Source organism: Lolium rigidum, chromosome 1, assembly GCF_022539505.1.
Source record: "Lolium rigidum isolate FL_2022 chromosome 1, APGP_CSIRO_Lrig_0.1, whole genome shotgun sequence".
In the NCBI taxonomy this organism is placed as follows: domain Eukaryota; kingdom Viridiplantae; phylum Streptophyta; class Magnoliopsida; order Poales; family Poaceae; genus Lolium; species Lolium rigidum.
In genome coordinates, this window is record NC_061508.1 from 217,662,584 (window position 1) to 217,685,033 (window position 22,450).

Below are 22,450 nucleotides of genomic sequence, written 5' to 3' on the forward strand. Positions count from 1 at the left end.
GGTCACCGAGCGAGGCGAAACAGCTGCTCTCGATGTGAACGGATCACCGGATCGGTCATGTCTTGCTAGGCCTAGAGTACTGGGCTTTAGAAAATCGGGAGCCCCTAAAATTTGGGCCCTGATCGATCGATCGTCTCGATCGTGGCCATCGACGGGGCTGCCGGAGAGTAGTATTGAGCCCGGAGCACTTTAGGCGGTTCACGTTTTTTCTTTTGCCTCAGAAGTCAACTTGGTCCACGATCAGGGGTCGGTTAACTCGATCCTCCACAGCGCAAAATTCAGGTGATTGATCATTGGAAGTGCGTACAGTGTCACCATTGTTCGATCTGACCTAGGCACAACCGCCATTCCTTCGGTTCTTGACCTGCATTGCATCCAGATCAGAACTGCGGCTACTCATGTTTGCATCACACAATCTGTTATCGGTACTGCAATTGTATCACTACTACTTAGGCCTGCAAAGGCAGTACTGCTCATGGTGTCCGGCCGCGAACCGATGACAGCGTCCCGTGCCGTATCTGCTAGAGGAGCAGACACCGGGGAGGGGCCGTGATGCTGGCGTGCAGTGGTGACGAGCAGGCGCACTCGACGGCGTGCGCCGCCTGGCCCTGGAGCTCGCCCGCGTGCCTGACTCCAGCAGCCTCGCCGCCTCAGTGTGCAGCGCTAGGGTGGCTCCACGGCGGAGCGTGCGCATGGGAGGGCTGGCGTCGGGCTGACGACATCATCACCACCACTGCCAACAAGGTGCCCTCACGCCGAGCTACCGGTGCATCTTTCGCCGCTTCTATGACCTGGTCACCGCGGCCGCCATGCTAGTACAAGGGGCGGCCAGGACTTGAGGCCCATGAGCCGACCGACGACGCCGGGAGCAGCGGGTGCCCAATCGACAGTGACGCCGCGGAGAGAGGCGACAAGAAGGGGACGATGGCAGGGGAGGGTGTCCACGGGTAGAGGGTGCGCATGAGGAGCGGACTGCCACACTTCCGCCGCCCATGGTTCCAGAATTCCAGTCGCCACTCTCCATCTGCGTACAAGAGTGGGAGCGCGGTCGCGGTTGCCATAGTCAGTGGGGGTGAGTGGTGTGTCGCCGAGCGATTTTGGTGGATTTCCGCCAAATGGATAAATTTTGACCTCCCGAAAATACCCTTTAGTTGGCAGCAATATAACTATTTTGCACTTCGATGGAATAATATAGTCGTTTGGCTAACAAGTATTGGCCAATGACAGCACTTAGATCTGAGGTGTTGGACGGTCTGCACACCTCCGTCCCTACCGTAAAAGACCTCCTGCTGCAACTGTAGCGTGGTATGTCGGGTTTTGTGATGGATTAATTATTGGGATGATATACAAAAAAAAACAAGAGTGCGGCGGACACATTGCAGCGTGATGCAAGTACCGAAAAGAGTGACCTTGAGAGTTCTTTACTACTTCCTTCGTCCCAAAAGAATGTTACATATTTGTCTAAATTTGGAATTCTGGTCATTGGCATCCATCCAACTCTCCTACTTCCTCCGCCGTATTAACAATGTCGCAGATCCTATCCTATAGTTTGGATGGGCGCCTATGACTAAAAGATTTGACGCATGATGTCGAAGCAAAAGTAATGGATGAACTGATGGGGGTGAAGGGGATTGTTTGATGTTTGGTATATGGTTAGTCGAGGAGTAGTATGACAGGTGATCAGCTATCTCTCTGGCTATACCGATTCAAAAACCCATCCCTCAAAGAGGACGCTATGTCATGGTGAGACCACCTCTCCGCATGTAATTATGTGACCTAAATAGCTGTTGAGTGCAATGAATTTCATGTGGGGGTCCTCTCCCCCTGGTGAAACTTTGAAAACAAAATCTGTGACAAGTATTTAGAACCGGTTGGAGTAACAAATTTTAGTAGATCTAAATCGTTAGTTTTTTAATATAAATTTTCCGATTTAGTGTCTTTAAAAACAAAATTTTATATTGTCTCATCCAAATGGCGAAAATATATTTAAGACTAAACCGGAGGGTTTAACACCATCAACCTCGATCGAAATAGAAAAAAAACAGAATCAACTTTGTACCGTTGGCAGGCTTTTTATTTCCTCGTCCAGTATTCACATAATTTGCTTAAACTTAAAGAATTTTGATACACTTTGGATGAATTTATAATTCTGTTCGACAAATCTCGGGTGGTAGTTTGGCAAGTAATTCTGAAAACAAAATTTATTGTTGTCCACCGGTGTTTTCCCCGTTCACAAAATTCAGGAGGGGCATGAAAAGTTGCAATTCATAGGTCATCGCTGATTTAGACGAGTATATATATATATATATATATATATATATATATATATAGGGTGACACTATTCTGAAACCGGTGCTCAGAATAATATTCTGAGCACCACCGGTTCTATAAGGGGTGATCAAGCGGAAAACCGGAAAAATCCCACTCTATTTTTCTCACCCACGCACAAACCAAAGCCTCACCGCCCCGACCGCACCTTCTCCGCTGCAGGCAGGTCCACGCCGCCGGCAGGATCCCCCGTCCGCTCCTCTTTCCCCGCCTCCGGAAGCTTCTCACGCCGGCCCGCCTTCCCCGTCGCCGGTAGGCTCCCGCGGCACCTGTCCTTCCCCACGGCCAGCAGGCCCCATCCTTCCCTGTCGCCGGCAGCCGCCGCGACTTTCCCGCGGATGGGACGCCCCCACGGAGCCCCACCTTCCACCACTACCTGCGAGTCCCACGCGCCGCCGCCCCGCGCGGTCGCCCAGGGCTCTATCCCCACTGCCGACGCGCCCTCCCGCTGGTCTGCTGCTACTCCGCCTGCCGCCGCCCCATGCCCATCCGCTGTGCTGCGTGTCTGCTCGCCAAGGCAACTGCTGCAGGGGAGTAGCCAGAGATTTCTTCTCCCGTTTTTCTTCAAATTTCTGCATGCAATTTGTCTTTCCATGCGATGAATCATCGGAACAGTTTGAGTGGATTTGACAATACAAATTGGGATGCAGCAGTACACTTATCTGAAACTGGGAAGCGCATGAGTTCCTGCCTAGAAGATCACCTAGTCGGCTGGTGGTCTGCATCAATCGCTGTCGCGGAGCATCGGTCGCCTGCGCTGCCACCAGACGCAGTGGAAGTGTACCTTCACAGGATACCAGGTTGAGCCAGCAGCAGATGACTTGCTATTTGTTGTTGTGAGCAATTTTATTCTTCAGTTATGCTCATATATGCTACATAAAAAATGTTCAATCTGCAGACAACAAACAGTTCGTGTATACATTGATTTTTGTTTGTTTGTGACGTACAAAATAATATTCGGTATTTTGAAAAAATTGTGAAGTACTTGCTTGTTCTGTATAATACAGATGTGGTAAACCGCACCAGAAAGCAGATGTACGTCAAGCACTCAAGTTGCAGGAAAGCGCTGCACCAAAGCTAGCTCTTTCTTTCAAAATTCCTGATTGATTTGTTCTGATCAAATTGTCCTCCATCGTGTGTGTTGCACTGTTGCTGTTGGAGACTAGTTTCACTAATTGCAGTTTTTTTATGTTTTCTGGCAACAAGTTGATGCTATTTAGGTGTTATGTTGGAGAAGATGGGCTACATGTTCCCCGACGCTGGCCATGTTAACCTGGGACTTGTCGCGCTGCCCATCCTCTGCACCATCAGCCTGTCCTTTTCGCCGTCAGCCATCGTGCCATCCGATTCTGCATCGCGTGGCCGCACTTCCTCTGTACTATGATGCTAAGTCTCTTCCTGTTGCCGTGTTCGTTTCTTGTTATTTTTCACCTAAACTTCTGCTTAGCACCGACATGAGCTTCTGATAAGCATCGGGTTGTACTTCCCTGTGATAGACATTGGATAAGCCATAGCATCGAGACAGGGCAGTAGATACTTCTCGTCATGCTGCAGTTCACCAAAGATGTCAGATTGTGTTTCTGAAGAGTTCTTGTGCATCACCACTACGATCTTCTCAGTACTAATATGACAGTAGGGTGTTCTATTTTAATTTTTCTATCAGTGTATTGCACAAGCTATACATTATAATCTAACAAATACTCCGTGACTTTTTTTTAGCTCATGGCGGATTATTCGGTGTATGCTGAAACTGGCGAGGATCCAACCGATGAAGAAAGAAAGAGAGGTAGTAAAAAAGTCATCCAGCAACTTTTCTAGCGGGGTTTATTTCTACTGTTGTACCGAACATTTGAATGCAGTTGCTTCCTAAAACTACTGCGACTATACACTCTACCTGACCCATTTTAAAAGTTTGTGCATCTCCATTAAAAAAAATTGTGTGCATCAGTATGTCGAGCAGTTTCTAGATGCTAATTATTTTCTGCATTAACCGATTCATTGCAGATCGAAGTTGGCTCTATCGATGAGCACTCCACCAAGTCAGTTTCTACAGCAGTACAAACATGTTAAAGAGGCAGTGCAATTGCTGGTTAATAAAAGCACAAACGATGGTTGATTTCGGGTGAAAATATAGTTAATGCCTCGTGTGATTATATTGGACTGTCCGTGCCAGTATGTGATGAACCTGTTCGTTGTTGTGGTTGTGGTTTGTGCTTGCATAGAGCTAATTAGATTTCTTCCATCTTGTTTTTAGTCTCGATTAATTTGCCCCCACTGTATTGATCTCAATTTGATGATTATTTGTAGTCGTTGAATGGCACATTTTCCGCAGATCAGCAGTACACTGCTCGCATGCGAGAACTGAACTGGATTGAACATCAATGCCATGGTTCCCCAAAATCGACCCATCACTCATGTTTTTTCTCTGCAACATTTTTTTGGATAGGGTCTTGAACTGCCTGGTCTGTGTATCAAATTACTTTCTCTGTTGTACTGAACCGCCTCATTTGTGTGCGCTACCTATGGCTGCCGTGGCGCTCGTAAAAAACAGAGCTTACTTGCAACGCGCTGAAAATACACTATACGTATATGTTGTTGATGTGTTGAAGATAGAAAAGTAAAATAGAAATCAGTTTGTTCGCATTAGAAGTTTAGTCCTATTTCGTCTGTAGTTTAAAATCCTCAACGGACGCTCTCTCTTGTTGTCTGTCAATAGGTTATAGTAGTGCGCTTGCTTTTATTTTACAAAACACAAGAACTAGTTTTCGCGAGGCAGTGCACTTGTATTTGTGGGCGCGGCACAATTGATTTGCTTTGATTTCTTTTTGCAAAAAAAAAAAAGAGTGTGTAGACTGCTACTGTTGTCAATAGGTAATTAGTATTACTCCAAGAATAAATTGCTTTACTTCGTAGTGATTAATGTGTCTAAGTACTACCCACCACCCCCACCCTTGCGCTATAAGTTAATGAGCGGGAGTTCAAATACTTGAGAAGTTCAAATAATTGACGCTGATAAGTAGAACCATTCAACATTAGCAGTATACAACCACTTAATGTAGGAAGTACAAGAAATCTGACAAAATCCAATGTAAAAAAAAAATTGCGTCATCCGCAAGGAAGTATAAATACTTGATGCTGATAAGTACAACCATTCGACACGAGCAGTACAAGCACCTATTATAAAAAGTACAAGAAAATCGACAAAATCCAAATGTAAAAAAAACCAAAATAATCCCGTCACGCAAGAGGAAGTTCAAATAGTTGACGGAGAGAAGTACAACCATTCGACAGCAGCAGTAGACCCACTTAATATAGGAAGTACAAGAAACCGAAAAAATCCAAATGTAGGAAAAAACAAAAAAATTCCGTCATCCGCGAGGAAGTACAAGGAGTTATTTATAGAAGTACACGCGGATACTACAAGAAGTACAAGCAATAATTACAGGCACTGCAAACAATTCCAAAGAAAGTACTCGCACATAAGTTCACATAAAACCGTTGGGAAGTTCAAATAGTAAGATCCAGAAAGTGCACAATCTCTTAAATAGAGGCTAGGGAAAATCTAAAATTACCATTCCGAAACACACATGTTTAATTTTTTTAAAATACACTAGTATCGAAACATTATTGGGAAGTACAACCACGAAGGCCAAGAAGTACAAGGACATGTCACGGGAAGTTTAGATGTGTGTGGTTGTGTTGAGCATTTTGTGTGGTCGTGGACCTCAAAAGAACACCGTGTGAGAAGTACAACTATTCGAAACGAAAAGCACAAGCACTTACTATAGGAAGTACAAGGAAACCGACAAAATCCAAATGTAGTAAAAATGAAATAATCTCGTCACCCCCAAGGATAGTTGATGTCGATAAGTACAACCGTTCGACACGAGCAGTACAAGCACCTATTATAGAAAGTATAAGAAAATCGAAAAAATACAAATGTAAAAATCAAAATAATCCCAACACCCAAGAGGAAATTCAAATAGTTGGCGGAGAGAAGTACAACCTTTCGACAACAGCAGTACACCCACTTAATATAGGAAGTACAAGAAACTAACAAAATCCAAATGTAGGAAAAAGAAAGTAATCCCGTCATCCGTGAGGAAGTACAAGGAGATATTCCGAGAAGTACAAGCGGAGACTACAGGAAGTATAAGTAGTAATTATAGGAACTACAAATTATACAAAGAAAATACTCACACATAAGTTCACATATCAATGTTGGGAAGTTCAAATATTAAGATCCAAGAAGTGCAGAATCTCTTAAATAGAGGCTAGAGAAAATCTAAAACTGTTATTTCGAAACACATGTTTAATTATTGTAAAACACACTAGTATCGAAACATTTCCGGAAGTACAACCACGAATGCCAAGAAGTACAAAGACAGGTCGCGAGAAGTTCAGATACGCGTAGCTGTGCTGCACATTTTGTGTGGTCAAAATTATAGCTCTATTTTACTGAACACTTTCATGAAACCGCACCAAGAAGTACAACCACATTTCCTGATAAGTACCAGTTCATGTCGAGGGAAGTTCAGTTCTCTGTTTTTACGGGGCGGAAATCTGTTGTCCAAATCTCAACGATTTGATCACAACCCACTTCAATATTTGTCACCAAAAGCTTTATATGATAGAGTATATATCTAATTTCATTACCTACAACATTTTACAACAAATAAATGGATCTAATCCATCAATTTCAAATCATTATCCCACAAAATATACCGGAAACATGATTTCAAAACTTCTAAAATTACTTTTAAACCGTTTGGATTTGGATAAAATGGTAGGTACGAAAAAGATGCGCCATTTTGACACCTTTCCAACCGTATATCATTTGCATTGTTTAAATATACCGGATGCAAATCGTGTGGATAATCATTCCGTGCCCGTCACATAAAAGGGGCGGACAGTAATTCGCGTTTTTCTCTTAAACTGTAAGGAATAAGAGAAATCAATTGGAATAAGAAAGTTGCGCCTGGTTCATAGCTTTCCAACGCCATATCATTTGCATCATTCCGACAAACGGTCGAAACAAAACATCCAAATTACTGTCCGCTCGTTTTTAAGTACGTCCGAATTTCGGTATTTTCAAAATTGTTCAAAAAATGTGAGGATTTTGGAAAAACGTAAAACATAAAAAAGTTGCGCAATTTCATTATCTATCCAACGGTATATCATTTGTACATTTTCGATAAGCGATTCGAAAATCAAACTAAAAGATCGATTTCTGGCCATATAGAAGCGTTTTCGTATTTTCAAAATTAAATTTAAACCATGCATAATCTGCGAAAGTTGTGAACATGAAAAAGTTGCGGTTTTTCATTATCTATCCAACGGTATATCATTTGCACAGTTCCGACCAACGGTTGAGAAAGTTGTAGTACAATCAGTAGCTCTGAAGAAAATGGGAAGTTCAGGTAAGTTCCGACAGAAAGGTCAACCCTCTCATCCAGGAAGTTCAACCTTGTGTCCAGAGAAGTACGAGTCGGTGCTCAGAATATTATTCACGCAACCGGTTGCGAGAATAGTGCTGTATATATATATATATATATATATATATATATATATATATATATATATATATAGGTCCGCTATTCTCGAACCGGTTCGAGAATAACTATTCTCGAACCCTTTCGAACTTCCGGGTGTTTCCTAGTGAACTTCTCGACGGAATACCAGAATTGCATGTTCGTGCGGACAGTATTTTCATGTTGATTTTCAAACCGCTTATCGGATTGATGCGTATAATATACCGTTGGATTCGCACGGAAATTTCGCAACTTTTTCGTGTTCATTGTTTTCCCAAATTCTATATTGATTAAAACTAATTTGAAATATACAAAACAACGTTTTCGCGGATTTCTCTATTTTTGTAGAGTTTTGGGGTTCCAGTTTTCAAATCGTTTATCGGAATGATGCGTATGATATGCCGTTTGAAAGGTGCTGACTAGGCGCACCTTTTTCATGAAGAACACTTTTCTAAATTCTTTATAGTTTAAGAGCAGATTTGAAAATACGTGATTACGTTTTTCGAACTTCTCGGTTTTTCGAACTGTTTTTGGGGCTTATTTCCGAACCACTTATCGGAATGTTCCAAATGATATTGTGTTGAGAAGATATTGATTAGGCGAATCTTTTTCATGTTGAATGTTTTTCTAAATTCTAAATATTTTTAGTTTAATTTCAGAAATACATAAAAGTGAAGATAACGCCGACACAAGAACATTTCGAAATTGGCTCATCTAGATTGATTAGGTGTGGCATTGCGATATGTTGGAGTATTAGTAGAGTTATATTAGTGCTAATTGTACGTTGAGTTGGTCGATTTGCGCAATCGGTGGTTGTACAGACGATTTCTATGCGTATGATTTCCGTCCAGAAAAACAAAGTGTATGAGGTGCTCGAATATAGAAGTGAACTTCCTTATATCTGTTAGTGAGCTTCCGATCGCAGTATAAAAGTTTCAGGCATGTAATAAAATTATAGCGAACTTCTGTGGATGTGAACTTCTTCTCCCCTGAATCTGAACTTCCCGACGGACTTCAATATTGTACAGGGCGAACTTCCGAAACTTTAGTCTAGTTTGAAGTGAACTTCAGAAAATATAGCGAACTTCCGTCGCATCTGAACTTCCCTGGACACATATCTGAACTTCCCCTTATCTGCATCTGAACTTCAGACGGACCTCAATGTTGTAAGGTTTGCTATTCTCGAAATTCTCAAACCGGTTCGAGAATACCCTTTTTGAACTTTCCGCTACACAGGAGTGAACTTCTCGGCGGAACACTAGAATTCTATGTTTCATTGGATAATGTTTTGAGGCTGATTTGTGAACCATTTATCTAAATGATGCATATGATATACCGTTGTAAAGATATGGAAATTTCGAAACTTTCTCATTAATATTTTCTTTCCAAATTCTCCACGGTTTGAAAATAATTTCCAATATACTAAAACTCTATTTCGCGGAATTCACAGTTGTCGTACAGTTTTTTGACTTCTTTTTTCGAAGTGTTTGTCGGATGGATGCATGCACTATACCGTTGCAAAGGTATGAAAAATGCGCATCTTTTTCGTTCAGATTTTTTTACCAAAATGTTCACAGTTTAAGAGCAGATTTGGAAATACTCAAATCCGTTTTCGCGAACTTCTCCAAGTTGGTGCTGTTTTTTGCGCTATTTTCAAACCATTACTCGGATTGGAGTGTGTGATATACGGTTAGAAACGTGTGGAGATTGCGCAAATTTTTCATATTGAACACTTTTCCAAATTATTAACAGTTTGAAAGTAATTTTATATATACTAAAAGTAGTGATGGTCGCCGACACACCAACGGTTTGAAATTTACACGCCTTCAGTAGTCGGTTGAGGCAGACCGACATGTTAGAGTGAAATTAGGTCATATTGGTGTCAACTACTCAAGGTGGAGCTCGATTTGGCTAATCAGAGCTCGTATGGATTGATTTACTATGTAGGATTTTCGCCTGCAAAAATAGAGTATGTGAACGTCATCCTACGTGCATGTGAACTACGCGGACAGTGTTAGTGAACTTCCTGTCGCGAATTATGGTATACACGAAACTATGTATTTTTCGAACTCCTATGTGTTTTTTGCATAGTCTTCAAAGTGGAATTTTGAGATTGTTAAACTAAAAAGCTTACTGGATGAATATAGGGCATCATGTGTGTTTTAGTGAATTTTTTTTCATATATAGGAACATAACTTTCTCACAGGAAAGTTCAAACTTCTGACAGACTAAACAAACTCCCACGAAATATAGAGTAAAACACCCCTGTTAATAATGTGTGCTACTAGTTATTTCTATGAATCGGGTGCATACAAACAAATCAAACTGCCTGGCAAATAAAATAAAACTTCCAGTATCAACTATTTTTTTCGCCGCTGCTGTGAACTTCCCTATGAAAAATGAAATTTATTTGTTTAATGCCAAAGCCAAACGAGTGAACCTTCTAGTATCAAAGTTGTATATGCCTGCTTTTTTTTTTGCCAATGCACTACACATGTCCACTGACGAAGACACGTGAATTTATACAATTTTTTATATGGTAACTGAACATCTTTTTCACAAAGAAATGTATGGCTCCCCTAGATGCATAAGAGTGAACTTCACACATTTAATGTACAAAAATCATCCACCTCGCAGCACAAACATCAGAAGTGAACATCACGAATAAATAATTCATCTAGCAGATTGAAATAAAATCCAAGCAACAGAAATAGTCTAATATGAAGTATCAGGAGACATGAACTTCACGAATTAGTATCAGTAAACTTCAGTCAGCCTACGTCGTGCCGCGATGCTCTTGCAACGGACGCCCGCGCGGCGCAACAGTTGGGCTTGACGACGCCATGGACAGGGAGCGACCGGCAAGCCGCGTTCACCACCAGGAAGTAGTGCAGAGATGACTACTGAGGAAACAAGTTAATTTCTTTTGGGCGAATAAAACTGAACTTAATGTCTGCACAAAGTGAACATTTATCAATATAGCACTTCTTGAAAAACAAAAGTGAACTAAGAGCAGCGATCCCCAAAGATGATGTAGTGAACTTCGTGGTAAAAAAATGTGAACTTTTCTTTCACGTGAATGAATTGTGAACTTCGTGGTAAAAAATGTGAACTTTTCTTTTCAGCGATCCCCAAACATTTATTGATGTTTCCACACTATATTGTCTAACACTGTGTGATTCTTATATTGGAATAGTGCTCTGCCGGTTTATACGCACCTGCACTTCCAGCAAGGGGGTAGGGCTGGGGCGTCCGCAGCACAGCGCGCCAGCTCTAAAGTTGGTGAACTTCGGTGTGGAGCAAGGTGGACTCCCGATGGGGGCGCGGTGAACTTTCTGGATGCAATCACCTCAGGTAAAACAGGAAGAATATGAGTACTCAATGCCCTATCCAGTATATATTACTTAAGCTAGCTAGCTTAACGGAATATAAGTAATAATAAATGAATTGGCACAAACACATGAATTTGATAGCTTGTGAATACTGATATAGCTAGTAGAATAAAGAATGTTAAGCCATGTACACTACACCTTCACCCTTAGATTAGCATGAAAAGGGACAACCAAATGGAGAAACAGTATAAAACTAGATGTACTTCAAGTAAATGAACAATATTACTATACCCGCTCTTAGTTAAGCCATGTAAACTACACATTCAGTGATGGCTATGTTACTATACCCGCGCTTAGTGAATAAGTGAACTGCAATTCGCGAAACTACTGTACTTCAAGTAAATGAACAATGTACATATGAGCGTTAACCTCTCAAAATAAATATACTTTTCGAGATTAATATATTCTCGAGATTAATGAGTTAACCTCTCAAAACTAAAACTGTACGTGGATGGTCTGTTTTACAACTTTTTAGCAGTTTGGGAGAATCATTCATATGCAAGTTCAGATCGTGCTTTTCTAATTAGCAATAAAATTCTTAGGCTCTGAGCGAAAAAAACATTACTAGCGACACTTTTCTAATTTTCACAGAGACAATAGGTGGACTTCCACACAAGGAGAATGTGAACCTGCCAATAAAATAATTGATGAGGCAGACTACCGCAAAGAAAGAAGCAAGCTTCATGCATAGACAAGCTGAACTTCTAGAATGATCAGGAAGACGAGGTGAACTACCAGCTCATTCAAAGTGAATATTCTATCACAAAAATATAAAGGAATGCCCATGTGAACTGCCACACAGTTTAATCTGCACTTTAATTTAGAAATAGAACACAAATAAAATTGGAAAAGCACTCAGGACAGACGAGTATATTTAGATTGAACTTTCTGGTACTATAAAGCCAAACTTTTAGAGCGGCAAAAATGAACTTCAAACCAATGCATTTTTTCTGATTCGCTTTGAACTAAAGTGTCAGTCAGAAAATGAACTCCAAGAAAATAACAAAGTGAACTCTCAACAGCGAAAAATGTGAACTACCTTTTTTCGAAGCAGCATCAACCTCTGATTCTCTCTATCAAATACATACAAAGGAAGCATCAAAGAACATGCACAATAACCTGAACAAAATATATATGAGTTTCACAGACATACAAATCAAACTTCTGAAGAAAATATATATGAACTTTGGAAGGTACTAACCTGAACTCTAAATGTTGTTGAACTCCTTTAGATACGCTAGAACTTATCGCATTTCGGGTGGTTGTTCAGATACACAGTAGCATCCAGCAGCTAATCACGAAACTACAACATTTTCAAAGCGAACTTCAAAACAGAAATAAGTAAACTTTAAGCACGGTCTAGGTAAACTTCTATTTTTGAAGCTATCGAATCAATTGATGTATAAATCAATTAGAGAGAGTGGGAGAGTCAATTATACACATAGGTAGTGTGCTCCATAACTAATATAAAATACATTGTTGCAACGGTCATTAACTCATTATTACATAGGTAGGGCTTACAAACTGAAATGAACAACTAAGATACACATGTGAACTCTCTATTCGGCCTATTCGAACTACTCACAGTTAACACAAGCAAGCATGGGCACGCAATTAGTGTTCACAATTGAACTTCTACAGATTGATGAACCGAACTGCACACAAAATCCACTCACCTCTACAGGAGCAGAAGGACGCTCGCCAGAGTCCGCACTGGTGCTCTACTCGTGGTAGTCCCCGTGCGGTGTACTGAGGAGCCCAGCAGTGACGAGCTCGGGAGTCCAAGGGCGCTCACCGGAGCACGCGCACGCGCGGGGAAGCACGGTCTGGCAGATGGTGGGAGAAGATGGGCCGCTCGTGTGTCTGTGGCCGGAGCACGCGGCGGCGGGATCCAGGAGACGCGCGGCGGCAGGATCCAGGAGGCGCGCGACGGGGGGATCCAGGAGGCACGCGGTGGCTCCATATTCTGCTAGGATGGGCGCTGGTGCTCACCGGATGCAGGGCATGGGGCGCCGTGTGGGGCGGAGCAGGCGAGGACCGAGGTTGGAGCTCGATGCAGGGGAAGAAGGCGAGGCAGGATTTGGGTCCTCCGGCGGCGAGAAGGAGGTGGGGGAGGCGGCACGGTGGCCTACCGGCGACGTGGGAGGCGACGGCCTGGTGGCGGCGTGCGGGGAGAAGATAAGTGCGGGGGGGGGGGGGGGGCGTTTGGGTCAGGGAGGTCGGGCGTCGCACCGTCGATGAGATGGCCGACCGTGGCGGCGTGCCGTCAATGGGATGGGCGGACGCGGCGGCGCGCTGGGCGGGTGGCCGGACGAGGCGGCGCGCTGGGCGGGTGGCCGGACGAGGCGGCGCGCTGGGCGGGTGTCCGGACGAGGCGGCGCGCTGGTCAGGTGGCCGGACGCGGCGGCGCGCTGGGTGGGCGGCCGACCGGCCGGAGCAGCAAGCCGGAGGCGGGGATGGTAGCCATGGGGCGCGTGGTGGTGGTTTGGTGGATAAGGCTGGGAGTTTTCTTTTTTTCTTTTGATAGAAAAAGGCAGGGAGTTCTGCGGGAGTGCGTGCGGGGGTGCGCGCGTGCGGCTAGGTGGGTTTCGCCGTTTCGGCCTGGATTGGTCGGCTTGGTTCGGGGTTTGATCGGGACTAGATGGGCAAGCGCGCTTCGCCGCGCCGCCTGCCAAACGTTGTTTCACTCAAATACATCTATACGTCTGATATATCATAGTGGACTACATGACCACAATAAATAAGAATGGTCTATATATCACATGCAGTCTATACTGTAACTCAAAAAACATGATGCATGCATATGATGTCAGTGATGTAATCGTCTCTTGTCCATGTCACACTGATAAAGATAAAATTGATTGTTCTATAGTAGTGAATATGCTAAGTCTACAATCGTAAGTAAAACCGGAGGATACACTCATACACACAAGAAGCATCAGTGAAGGGCTCTTTTTTTAACGTTTTTAAGGATGTGAGACAGACATACTTTTACACTTGCACTCAAACTAAACTAACATAATGCCACTTAAAAAGTTATGTAGCATTTCTCTGGTAGTGCTCTCTCATTTTCACTCGTCACTGCATTATAATTATCTGCTAGACCTTGTTAGCTTCATGTTGTCACATCATCATCAATTCCCTTTGGCATAAAGAGGTGATGTCTCAAAGTGTTCTGAATCTACATCCTGCCAAAAGGAAAAGCAGTAAGTTGAGATGGAAAACATGAAGACATTAGAACGCATGAAAAGTAGGAAAGTCATTAACTCATGAAATGCCAACCAAGGAAACATTTCATATAATCGAGATCCATAGGAACATCTCCAAGTTCACCTATAATTTCAGAACATACCATCTGCAGAATTCCCACTATCGAAGTTCTTAGTATTTGGTGTATAGGGCTTGGAGACTAAACAACAGAATTAAAATTTAGGCTTCACAACAACATACATAGCCTCCGTTTATCTTCAATTGATTGTGGTCCTAGCCCTTCCAAATAGAAAAATGTAAGGTATGCAACCATACATGTTGATAGCATGGGCATTGGTGAAGACTATCAATAGGATAACTGCAACTATTGAAGTCCTTGTGGCATGCAATCCTTTAAGTAAACAGTTGTAGTTAGAAAAAGAATATTTAAGTCTAGAATCATACTAAAAAAAGGATACACACAAGAGGCATCAATAAAGAGCTCGACTTTTTGTCCTTGGCAAGGCAGATCAACTTTTTATACTGCCACTCAAACTGAACTAAGAGAATGCCAATTGAAAAGCTATGTAGCATGAAACTTTGAAATCACAACTGAATTAATACACGATAGACTTATTTAGCACTTGCTAGCGCGCCATAGATGTATAACCGACCCCTCGTAGAATCATCATGAGAATACAAAAAAAAAAGCCTTCGAGATCAATTCAATTTGCTCATTCATGTTAGGTAGCGGAAATTACTTTCTGGTTCGACAGTCCATCTCCCTACGTTTCTATTCTACCATCTCTTCCTGACTCGCAAGAGAGGCCACATCCCAAGGGTCCAGGTTCCACAGTAGTTTGTGGTGGTGGCCACCCGCACGGTGGATGCAAACATGTACAACCAGTGACACCGACCTGAGTGTCGTGACTTAAGTATGTAGAGAGGATTCAGTCCATTGCCCAGCGCTCTCTGAAGGTTCTGTAAATCCAGGCACATAAAAATTACAGGGAGATAGAAGTACCGCACCTGCGGTTTGGAGAGATATACAACGCCTGAAGTTCACAAGCTTGTTCTCTATAACGGAAAGACACTCTAGATTAGCACAGGTGGATAAGCCAAATGGTGGATAAAAGCAAAAATAATAACATGATGTTCAGACTGTCTGTTGTCGTTTCAACAAAAAAACAACATCACTTTTCTTTCTGAAATTTCTTATCTAAGAAGTAAGAACCCATGCTATAACGATATTGGTAACAGCAGCTCAACCACCAGATACACCACCATCAACACTCACATACTTCCATACCCCCCAAAAAACCTTTATCACTATAAGGAGAAAAGCATATCCTTCTCTCCTTGTAAAATCATGTCTAAAATACCAGAAAAAAAAAGTCAAAGATGAAGTAGCTCACCTCTGTTTGGAGCGGCAGCTCTATTCATGTTGCACAAGCCATCTCGCGTTGCTCCTCTTCTACTCCCATCTTCCTAGCTGAATATTCCTAGCCTCAACATATTTATGGTCTTGACAAAGCAGAAGTAAAATAAAAAAAGCATACCAATGAATATATCAGAGATACAGATATACACCAAGTTTTGTCAAAAAGAAATCCTTTGGGAACATCAAACTTCAGAACGACGGGTACATGTGAAAGGTACAAACATTAATTTTATTTTGTGGAAAAGAATCCGCTATAGAACATCAAACTTTAGAGTGTTATACAATATCTCTGCCTACATGTGGCCTTCGATAACACATATCCTCTAGAAAGAAAGTAAGATACACATCTAAATGTAAACATTAATAATTAGGACATAATTAAATTCATTCCGACAAAGCCTGTGTTGATGCTATGGCAGGCAAAATTGTAGTAAAATTGATTTTTTTGCTCCAGTGAGCTCGTATCATTTTCTGTAACATTAACATGGTCAGTTCACAAGCTGCTAATCTGGATCTAAGATTTAAAAAAAACAGATTTTCTTATGAGATATACAAAAAACAACTAAAACAAGTGAGCTCAACTTTCCAGAAGTACTGATCTTCTTATGAGATATTTCTCTTTGTCTTGAACAGAGATATGTACCATGCATATTCATTTCGAAGTAGATACTCCAAGACAATAAGAGATGTGAATTAGGAAGGATTGACGTGTTTCCTTCAAGTCCAGCTAAAGTTTATTCTTTAACATCATGAGTTGTGAGCAGGTTGTACCGAAGACATAATATTAAGGTATAGAAGATATCATAAAAAGGAAACTATATTTCTGAAAATACGATGAAAGCATCAACCTTACAGACAAAATGGAGCAACCTTTTGCAAGTACTGAACTAACAAAAACCTTCTGAATACATTACTAAGCAGCTTCTGCTTCTATGGATTTTGCTGAATGAGGAGCAAAAATGGCACGGATAAGATAACCAGTGACATTGAAAATACGTAAAGTAAACGTTGATGGGTTTGTAAACAAATCAGAACTCCAACCAAGATATAAATGATTTGATTAAAATCACATACACCTTATGTTGTAGCCACACACGCATCAGTGGCCATGGCGGCCTTAACACCTAGAGTTGATGTCCATGTTTTTATCATCAGCAGAGGAAACTCATCTGGTTGCATAAATGGCCATCATGGCCCTCAAACCCTAGTGTCAATGTTCATGTTGGTATCGCAGTAAGGGAATTTTTTAAATTCATAGTATGTATTTGCACCAAGAGTTGATTCATCCACAATATGTGGTTCTATATTTTTGAGAGAAAATGCAGAAGAACTGAATGAATTTGCAGCAGGACTATATTCTCAAATAAGAAAGGAAATTAGGTAGGAGACACCCCATAGCCAAGAATTGTTCAGTACCAACAAACGATGTGGACTAATTGGTAACGTCACAATATATAAATTTTCAACTACTGCATATAGTGAAACCAAGTGGAATGGCACGAAAATAAAACCTTAGTATCTGAGATGCTGACAATAGAAAATTAGCAAAGCTATTTTTGTATCAGCTCTGAACTAATTTGCTGCAAGTTGCACACCATTTGTTGTATCATATATTAGCATATTTTAATTAGCTAAGCTCTAATATTCCAATTTTTAATTCGACTTTGCCATCTCTTTGAAGAAATATTTTACCCTTTTTATAGCACTTAGCATCACTATAATATCTAGATCAGTAGAAAATTTAGTGTTCACCTTTCGACAGCCTAAAGCCCTAAACCAAGGGATGGAACTTGGATGGAGAAAAGAGCTAGGAGGATGGGTGGATTAGTGCAGAATTGACGAAGGGGGTGGAAATTACTGGTTCAGAAGCCGCACATGTAGGCCTCCTTGACATGGTGGAGGGACCAAGGAAGCATCATCGCTCATGCGCACCATGTTGATCCACAGGGCTGGTCCCAGACGTCCTTACATGCGCACTTTGCTCTCCCAGGCCGTCCCCTCAGTAGCCTTCACGCAGCAGATCCGCGACGCACCGACGCCGATGTCCACTACTACCTCTGCCCCAGCAACGGCGGCTGTCCCCCACGGCACCACCTCCATGCCGCCACCACCACTCTCCCTAGTAATCGCGCCGGTTCCAGACAGCTTGGCGCTCCCACTACGTGGGCAACTGGGCATTCTCCATGGTGGACTCCATTTGTGGGTGGTGGCGAGGGCGAGAGTAGTAGGGGCGGCCGCCGCCCGCCGGGAACCCTAGCCTGCAGGGGCATCTTAGAAAGAAGAGGAAACGAAGAGGAATAAGAAGAACTTACCACCACCGCCCCCGCCTTGCACTGCCCAAAGCTCCACCTCCGCCGGTCCTCCACAGCCCCTAGCGTCCCCCCAAGGTCCGCCGCAACCAGTTCATCTCCGGCGGCGGCGAACCCTGCACACCCGCACCCACCCTAAGTATTTTTCTCGTCGGTGGCTCGTTCGCCGTCCCTTTGTCCGCTGCGGAGAGCCACGGCGTCGCCGGCTCCGGCGAGGTGGACGGCAATGCTACAGCTCCGTCCCGCTCTTCTCTCTCTCAATTGCGGTGACGAATGGATCAGCCCGAGTTGAGACCTGAGATGATAACGCAGAAAAAAAAGGGTGGGCGGTGGCGGCCCCACACGGGCGATGCGCGCACCGTCAAACCTCTGAGAAGCCAGGGATCGCAACAGCAATACTTCTTGTATCTAATAAGAAACTAAGTCGGATATGGGGTTCTAGAATAGCTATTCTAGAACCACTCTTAAGGGGGGTTCGAGAATAGTTGGATATATATATATATATATATATATATATATTCATCAAAACTGAAAAATAATGAAAATGGGGTATATTTATTAATCAATATGCGTGGGTCCGACGTTGGCCGGTATAGCTCCCAAAATGAACTAAAAAACGTATTCGTGAAAAGAATACTAGAGCCGAGCAATCAAAAAATAATATAAAAGAACAATTGTACCCTAAGTGTAGGGATTTGTGTAGTTCTTTCAGTCTCTAGATCCGTCCACTTAACCCATGATCTCGCTGGTGGTCTTCTTGATGAGCTCCCAGGCGCTCCTCACGTGCCTCTCCTCTTGCAGCGACGACCCCACGGCGAAGCGGAGCACGAACCTGTCGCCCACCACGGTGTGCGCAAGGTACGCCTTGCCGGTCTTGTTGAGATTGTCCATGAGCACACGGTTGGCCTCATCGGCGTCCTCCTCCGTCATGCCTCCATTGGCCTTGATCCTGAAGCACACGAGAGCGAAGTTCCTGGGCACGACGACCTCGAACCGGTCGTCAGCACGGACGAAATCTTCGAACATCTTGGCCATGGCCACGTCGCTCCGGATGTGCTCCTGGAGCTTGGCGGTGCCGTAGGTGCGCATGACCATCCAGAGCTTGAGCCCACGGAAGCGGCGGCCGACGCCGACCTGCATGTCCTTGAGGTCAGTGACCTCGCCGGAGTCGGTAGCGTCGTTCTTGAGATACTCGGGGTTGGTCTCGAGCGAGTCGCTCAGGCGGTGGGCATCACGGACGTATAGGCAGGTGCAGTCGAGGCACGTGAGAAGCCACTTGTGCGGGCTCATGCTGATGGAGTCGACACGCTCCACGCCGTCGAGATGGTGACGGAACTCCGGGCAGATGCACGCGCTGCCGGCGTAGGCGGCATCGACGTGGACCCACGCATTGAACATGGCCGCGACATCGGCGACGGCGCCCACCGGGTCGACAGCATTGGAGGAGGTGGTGCCGACAGTAGCGCAGATGTAGGTTGGCACTAGGCCGGCGTCGACGTCGGCCTGCATGACCTCGAACAGCTTGGCCGGGTCGAGTCCGTAGTTGGTCTCGGGCCCAGTGGGGATGGAGCGGATGTGGGCGGGGTCGAATCCGGCGAGGCGGCACGCCTTGAAGAACGTGGAGTGTGTCTGGTCGGCAGCGTAAACAGTCAGCCGGGGCAGGCCGGACACGCCGACGGAGCCGGTCCGACGCAGAGCGGCGTCACGGGCGGCGACGAGCGTGACGAGCATAGCCTCGCTGGTGGTGCCGAGGATGACGCCGCCGCCGGTGCCACGGCCGGAGCTGGTGCGGTTCATGAAGGAAGTGGGCAGGCGAAGGAGCTGGGCGAGCCAGTCCAGCGCGAGCACCTCCATCTCGGTGGCGGCGGGCGAGGCCTGCCACGTGAAGCCGACGGTGTTCATGGCTGAGGCGATGAGGTCGCCAGCGATGGCGGCGGCGCTGTTGGTGGAGGGGAAGAAGGCGAAGAAGTTGGGGCTGGCCCAGTGCGTCATGCCGGGGACGACAGACGTCCTGAGCTCCTTCATGCTGACGTCAAATGGAGCCGAGTAAGTCGGCGGGGAGGCCCCGAGCTCGCCCTGCAGGTAGCCGGGCTTGACGTTGGGGAGCACGGGCATGGACTCGTTGTTGGTGTAGTAGTCGGAGATGAAGTCGACGGCCTTGTGGAGGTAGGCACGTACGTCTTCGGGGTTTAAGGGCTGGAACGGCGCCTTGCCATCGGCGGCGAAGGCGGAGAAGGCGGCGGCGGGGTTTGCGTCCAAGCTACCCATGTGGTTCAACCCTTAACTCGATCGATCGGAGGTAGCAGGCAGTGGTGAGCGTGCGTTAATGAAATGGAGCTAGCTAGGTCTTTCGATCACTCGTTCCGGTGACGGATTGCCGGAGAGCAGGAAGAAGCAGAGGAGAGCTTGCAGTAGCTTGCTGCTTGGTTTGGTGAATGGAGTTTGTAGTTGCTGGGGCTATATATAGTCATGTAGTACGACTCTACGTGTTTTTGCAAAGCGGCGTGGCGGTTTGGGCGTTGGAAGAGTCGCGTCTCGCGCAAGTACGACGTTGCTGGGTAGGTAGGGTAGAGAGATCCGATGCTGGAGCGCCCGCGACAAGAGTCTGGTCAACTAGGGCGCCTTTAATCGGGTACGCATGCGCCCGCGACGCAGCCGTGCCCGTTATGGTCTCGTTGGTTAATTGCCCACCGCCCGTCTGCTTATCTACATCTCATTTCGTCACAAAATAACACTTTTTTTTTTGCCAAACACAGTATAATAGTAGATGGTCACGTATTTTGCGTACACTGTTCCTACAAACACACATGCAAATCCTACCTCTATAAGCACCCTCGAGTGATTGGGTGTAACAAATTGATCCCACACACTTCGCTATCGATGGAAACATCGCCTCCCACTAAAATTGTCAAACCTAGGGAATGAACTTTGATGAGCTGGGAGTGTTAATTACTGGTCTTCTAATCATGCCACTCTCGATTTGGAAAAAAAAAACTAGTAGGTAAGCGAAAATATAAGCATGTTTTTTTGCACGGCCTTGATTTATAACTTTGACCACTAATATATACTTTCCTTCAGCTCTATATACTTGTGTCGCTGGTTGAATCTACAAATATTTTAGCATACATTTTACCAAAATCCAAGACATGTATTGACAGGTAGGGTCTGCAATTTGCCTTAAGCAAAGTAGTTTGCCATGAGCAACATAAAACATCACGGTAAATCATTGACATGCGGGGTCCACATGTCGGGGTTGCCGTTACCATCTTGTCACCGTCTTTCTGTACCATATTACCGTTTTCCTTTATTTGCCGTGAGTTCCCATATAGCAGCTGGCAAAGAGATTTGCCGTGTGGCGAAACCGGTCAGTATTTGCCGTCACGTTTTGCCGTGAGCAAACACACGGCAACGGATTTGCCGTGAGGAAAGGGCCCTTCACCGTGTGTTTTGGGCACACGGCAAAGTCTGGTTTTCCTGTAGTGGAGTGCTAAATTATATGGATTGAGCGTGTACGAATGGTGTCGTTACATTCAGTTTTGCAAAAATCCGTCATTTTTTTATGTTTAAATAAATTATGGATATATTAAAGGTATAAATAGTAGTCAAAGTTGTAAGTTGTTAATTAGTGAAATTGAAGGCCGCCATAGAGGGAGTCTGTGTTTGTGTTGGCTTATGTCCATCCAACTTGAGATGTGAGTTCGCAGCTCTCAGTCGCATCTAATGGTTGAAATACCTCATATGTAAGACGAACATTTTCAATAGGCAAACGGTGTGTGGGACTAAAATAAAATTTGGTTATTGTACTAGTAACTTGTGTACTTTCTTGGCTAGCTAAAGCAGCGATTCTACACAGGTGTGGGCGTCCCGGTCTTATCCCAGCCGTCGGGTCGCGTTGGAGATTCGTGCTAGTACGTTTTGCAAGAAACAACCTGTACCTTGTACATTTTCTCCCCATATAGGCAGCAAAAGTTTACATCTTCATCTTGAGCCCAACTCGTCCCCTCCACCCGCACTCCCGATCCCATCTCTGATCTCTCTCTCTCTCTCTCTCTCTCTCTCTCTCTCTCTCTCTCTCTCTCTCTCTCTCTCTCTCTCTCTCTCTCTCTCTCTCTCTCTCTCTCTCTCTCTCTCTCTCTCTCTCTCTCTCTCTCTCTCTCTCTCTCTCTCTCTCTCTCTCTCTCTCTCTCTCTCTCTCTCTCTCTCTCTCTCTCTCTCTCTCTCTCTCTCTCTCTCTCTCTCTCTCTCTCTCTCTCTCTCTCT

The 22,450-nt window shown here is 44.4% G+C and overlaps 1 protein-coding gene and 1 long non-coding RNA gene across 3 annotated transcripts; both read right to left on the minus strand.

The window, feature by feature from the left end:
- Positions 1–14,094: 14,094 nt before the first annotated feature.
- On the minus strand, positions 14,095–18,180 carry LOC124690107. Of its 2 annotated transcripts, none has more exons than XR_006998752.1 (3): positions 15,856–18,180; positions 15,470–15,517; positions 14,095–14,439 (listed from the first exon to the last, which is right to left on the minus strand). It is a non-coding gene; the product is annotated as an uncharacterized LOC124690107 (long non-coding RNA). The 2 variants fall into 2 exon arrangements; XR_006998753.1 differs by lacking the exon at positions 14,095–14,439 and having other exon boundaries at positions 15,369–15,517; positions 15,856–15,964; positions 16,525–18,180.
- A 739-nt stretch (positions 18,181–18,919) lies between these two features.
- LOC124654976 (tryptophan decarboxylase 1-like) lies at positions 18,920–20,458 on the minus strand. Its single transcript, XM_047193952.1, has one exon. It carries the CDS (start codon positions 20,456–20,458, stop codon positions 18,920–18,922), a length of 1,539 nt encoding a protein of 512 aa, XP_047049908.1.
- Positions 20,459–22,450: the final 1,992 nt, after the last annotated feature.

Excerpts from the sequence above, each read along its gene's own strand:
- LOC124654976 (XM_047193952.1), bottom strand. The coding sequence starts at position 20,458 with ATGGGTAGCTTGGACGCAAACCCCGCCGCCGCCTTCTCCGCCTTCGCC.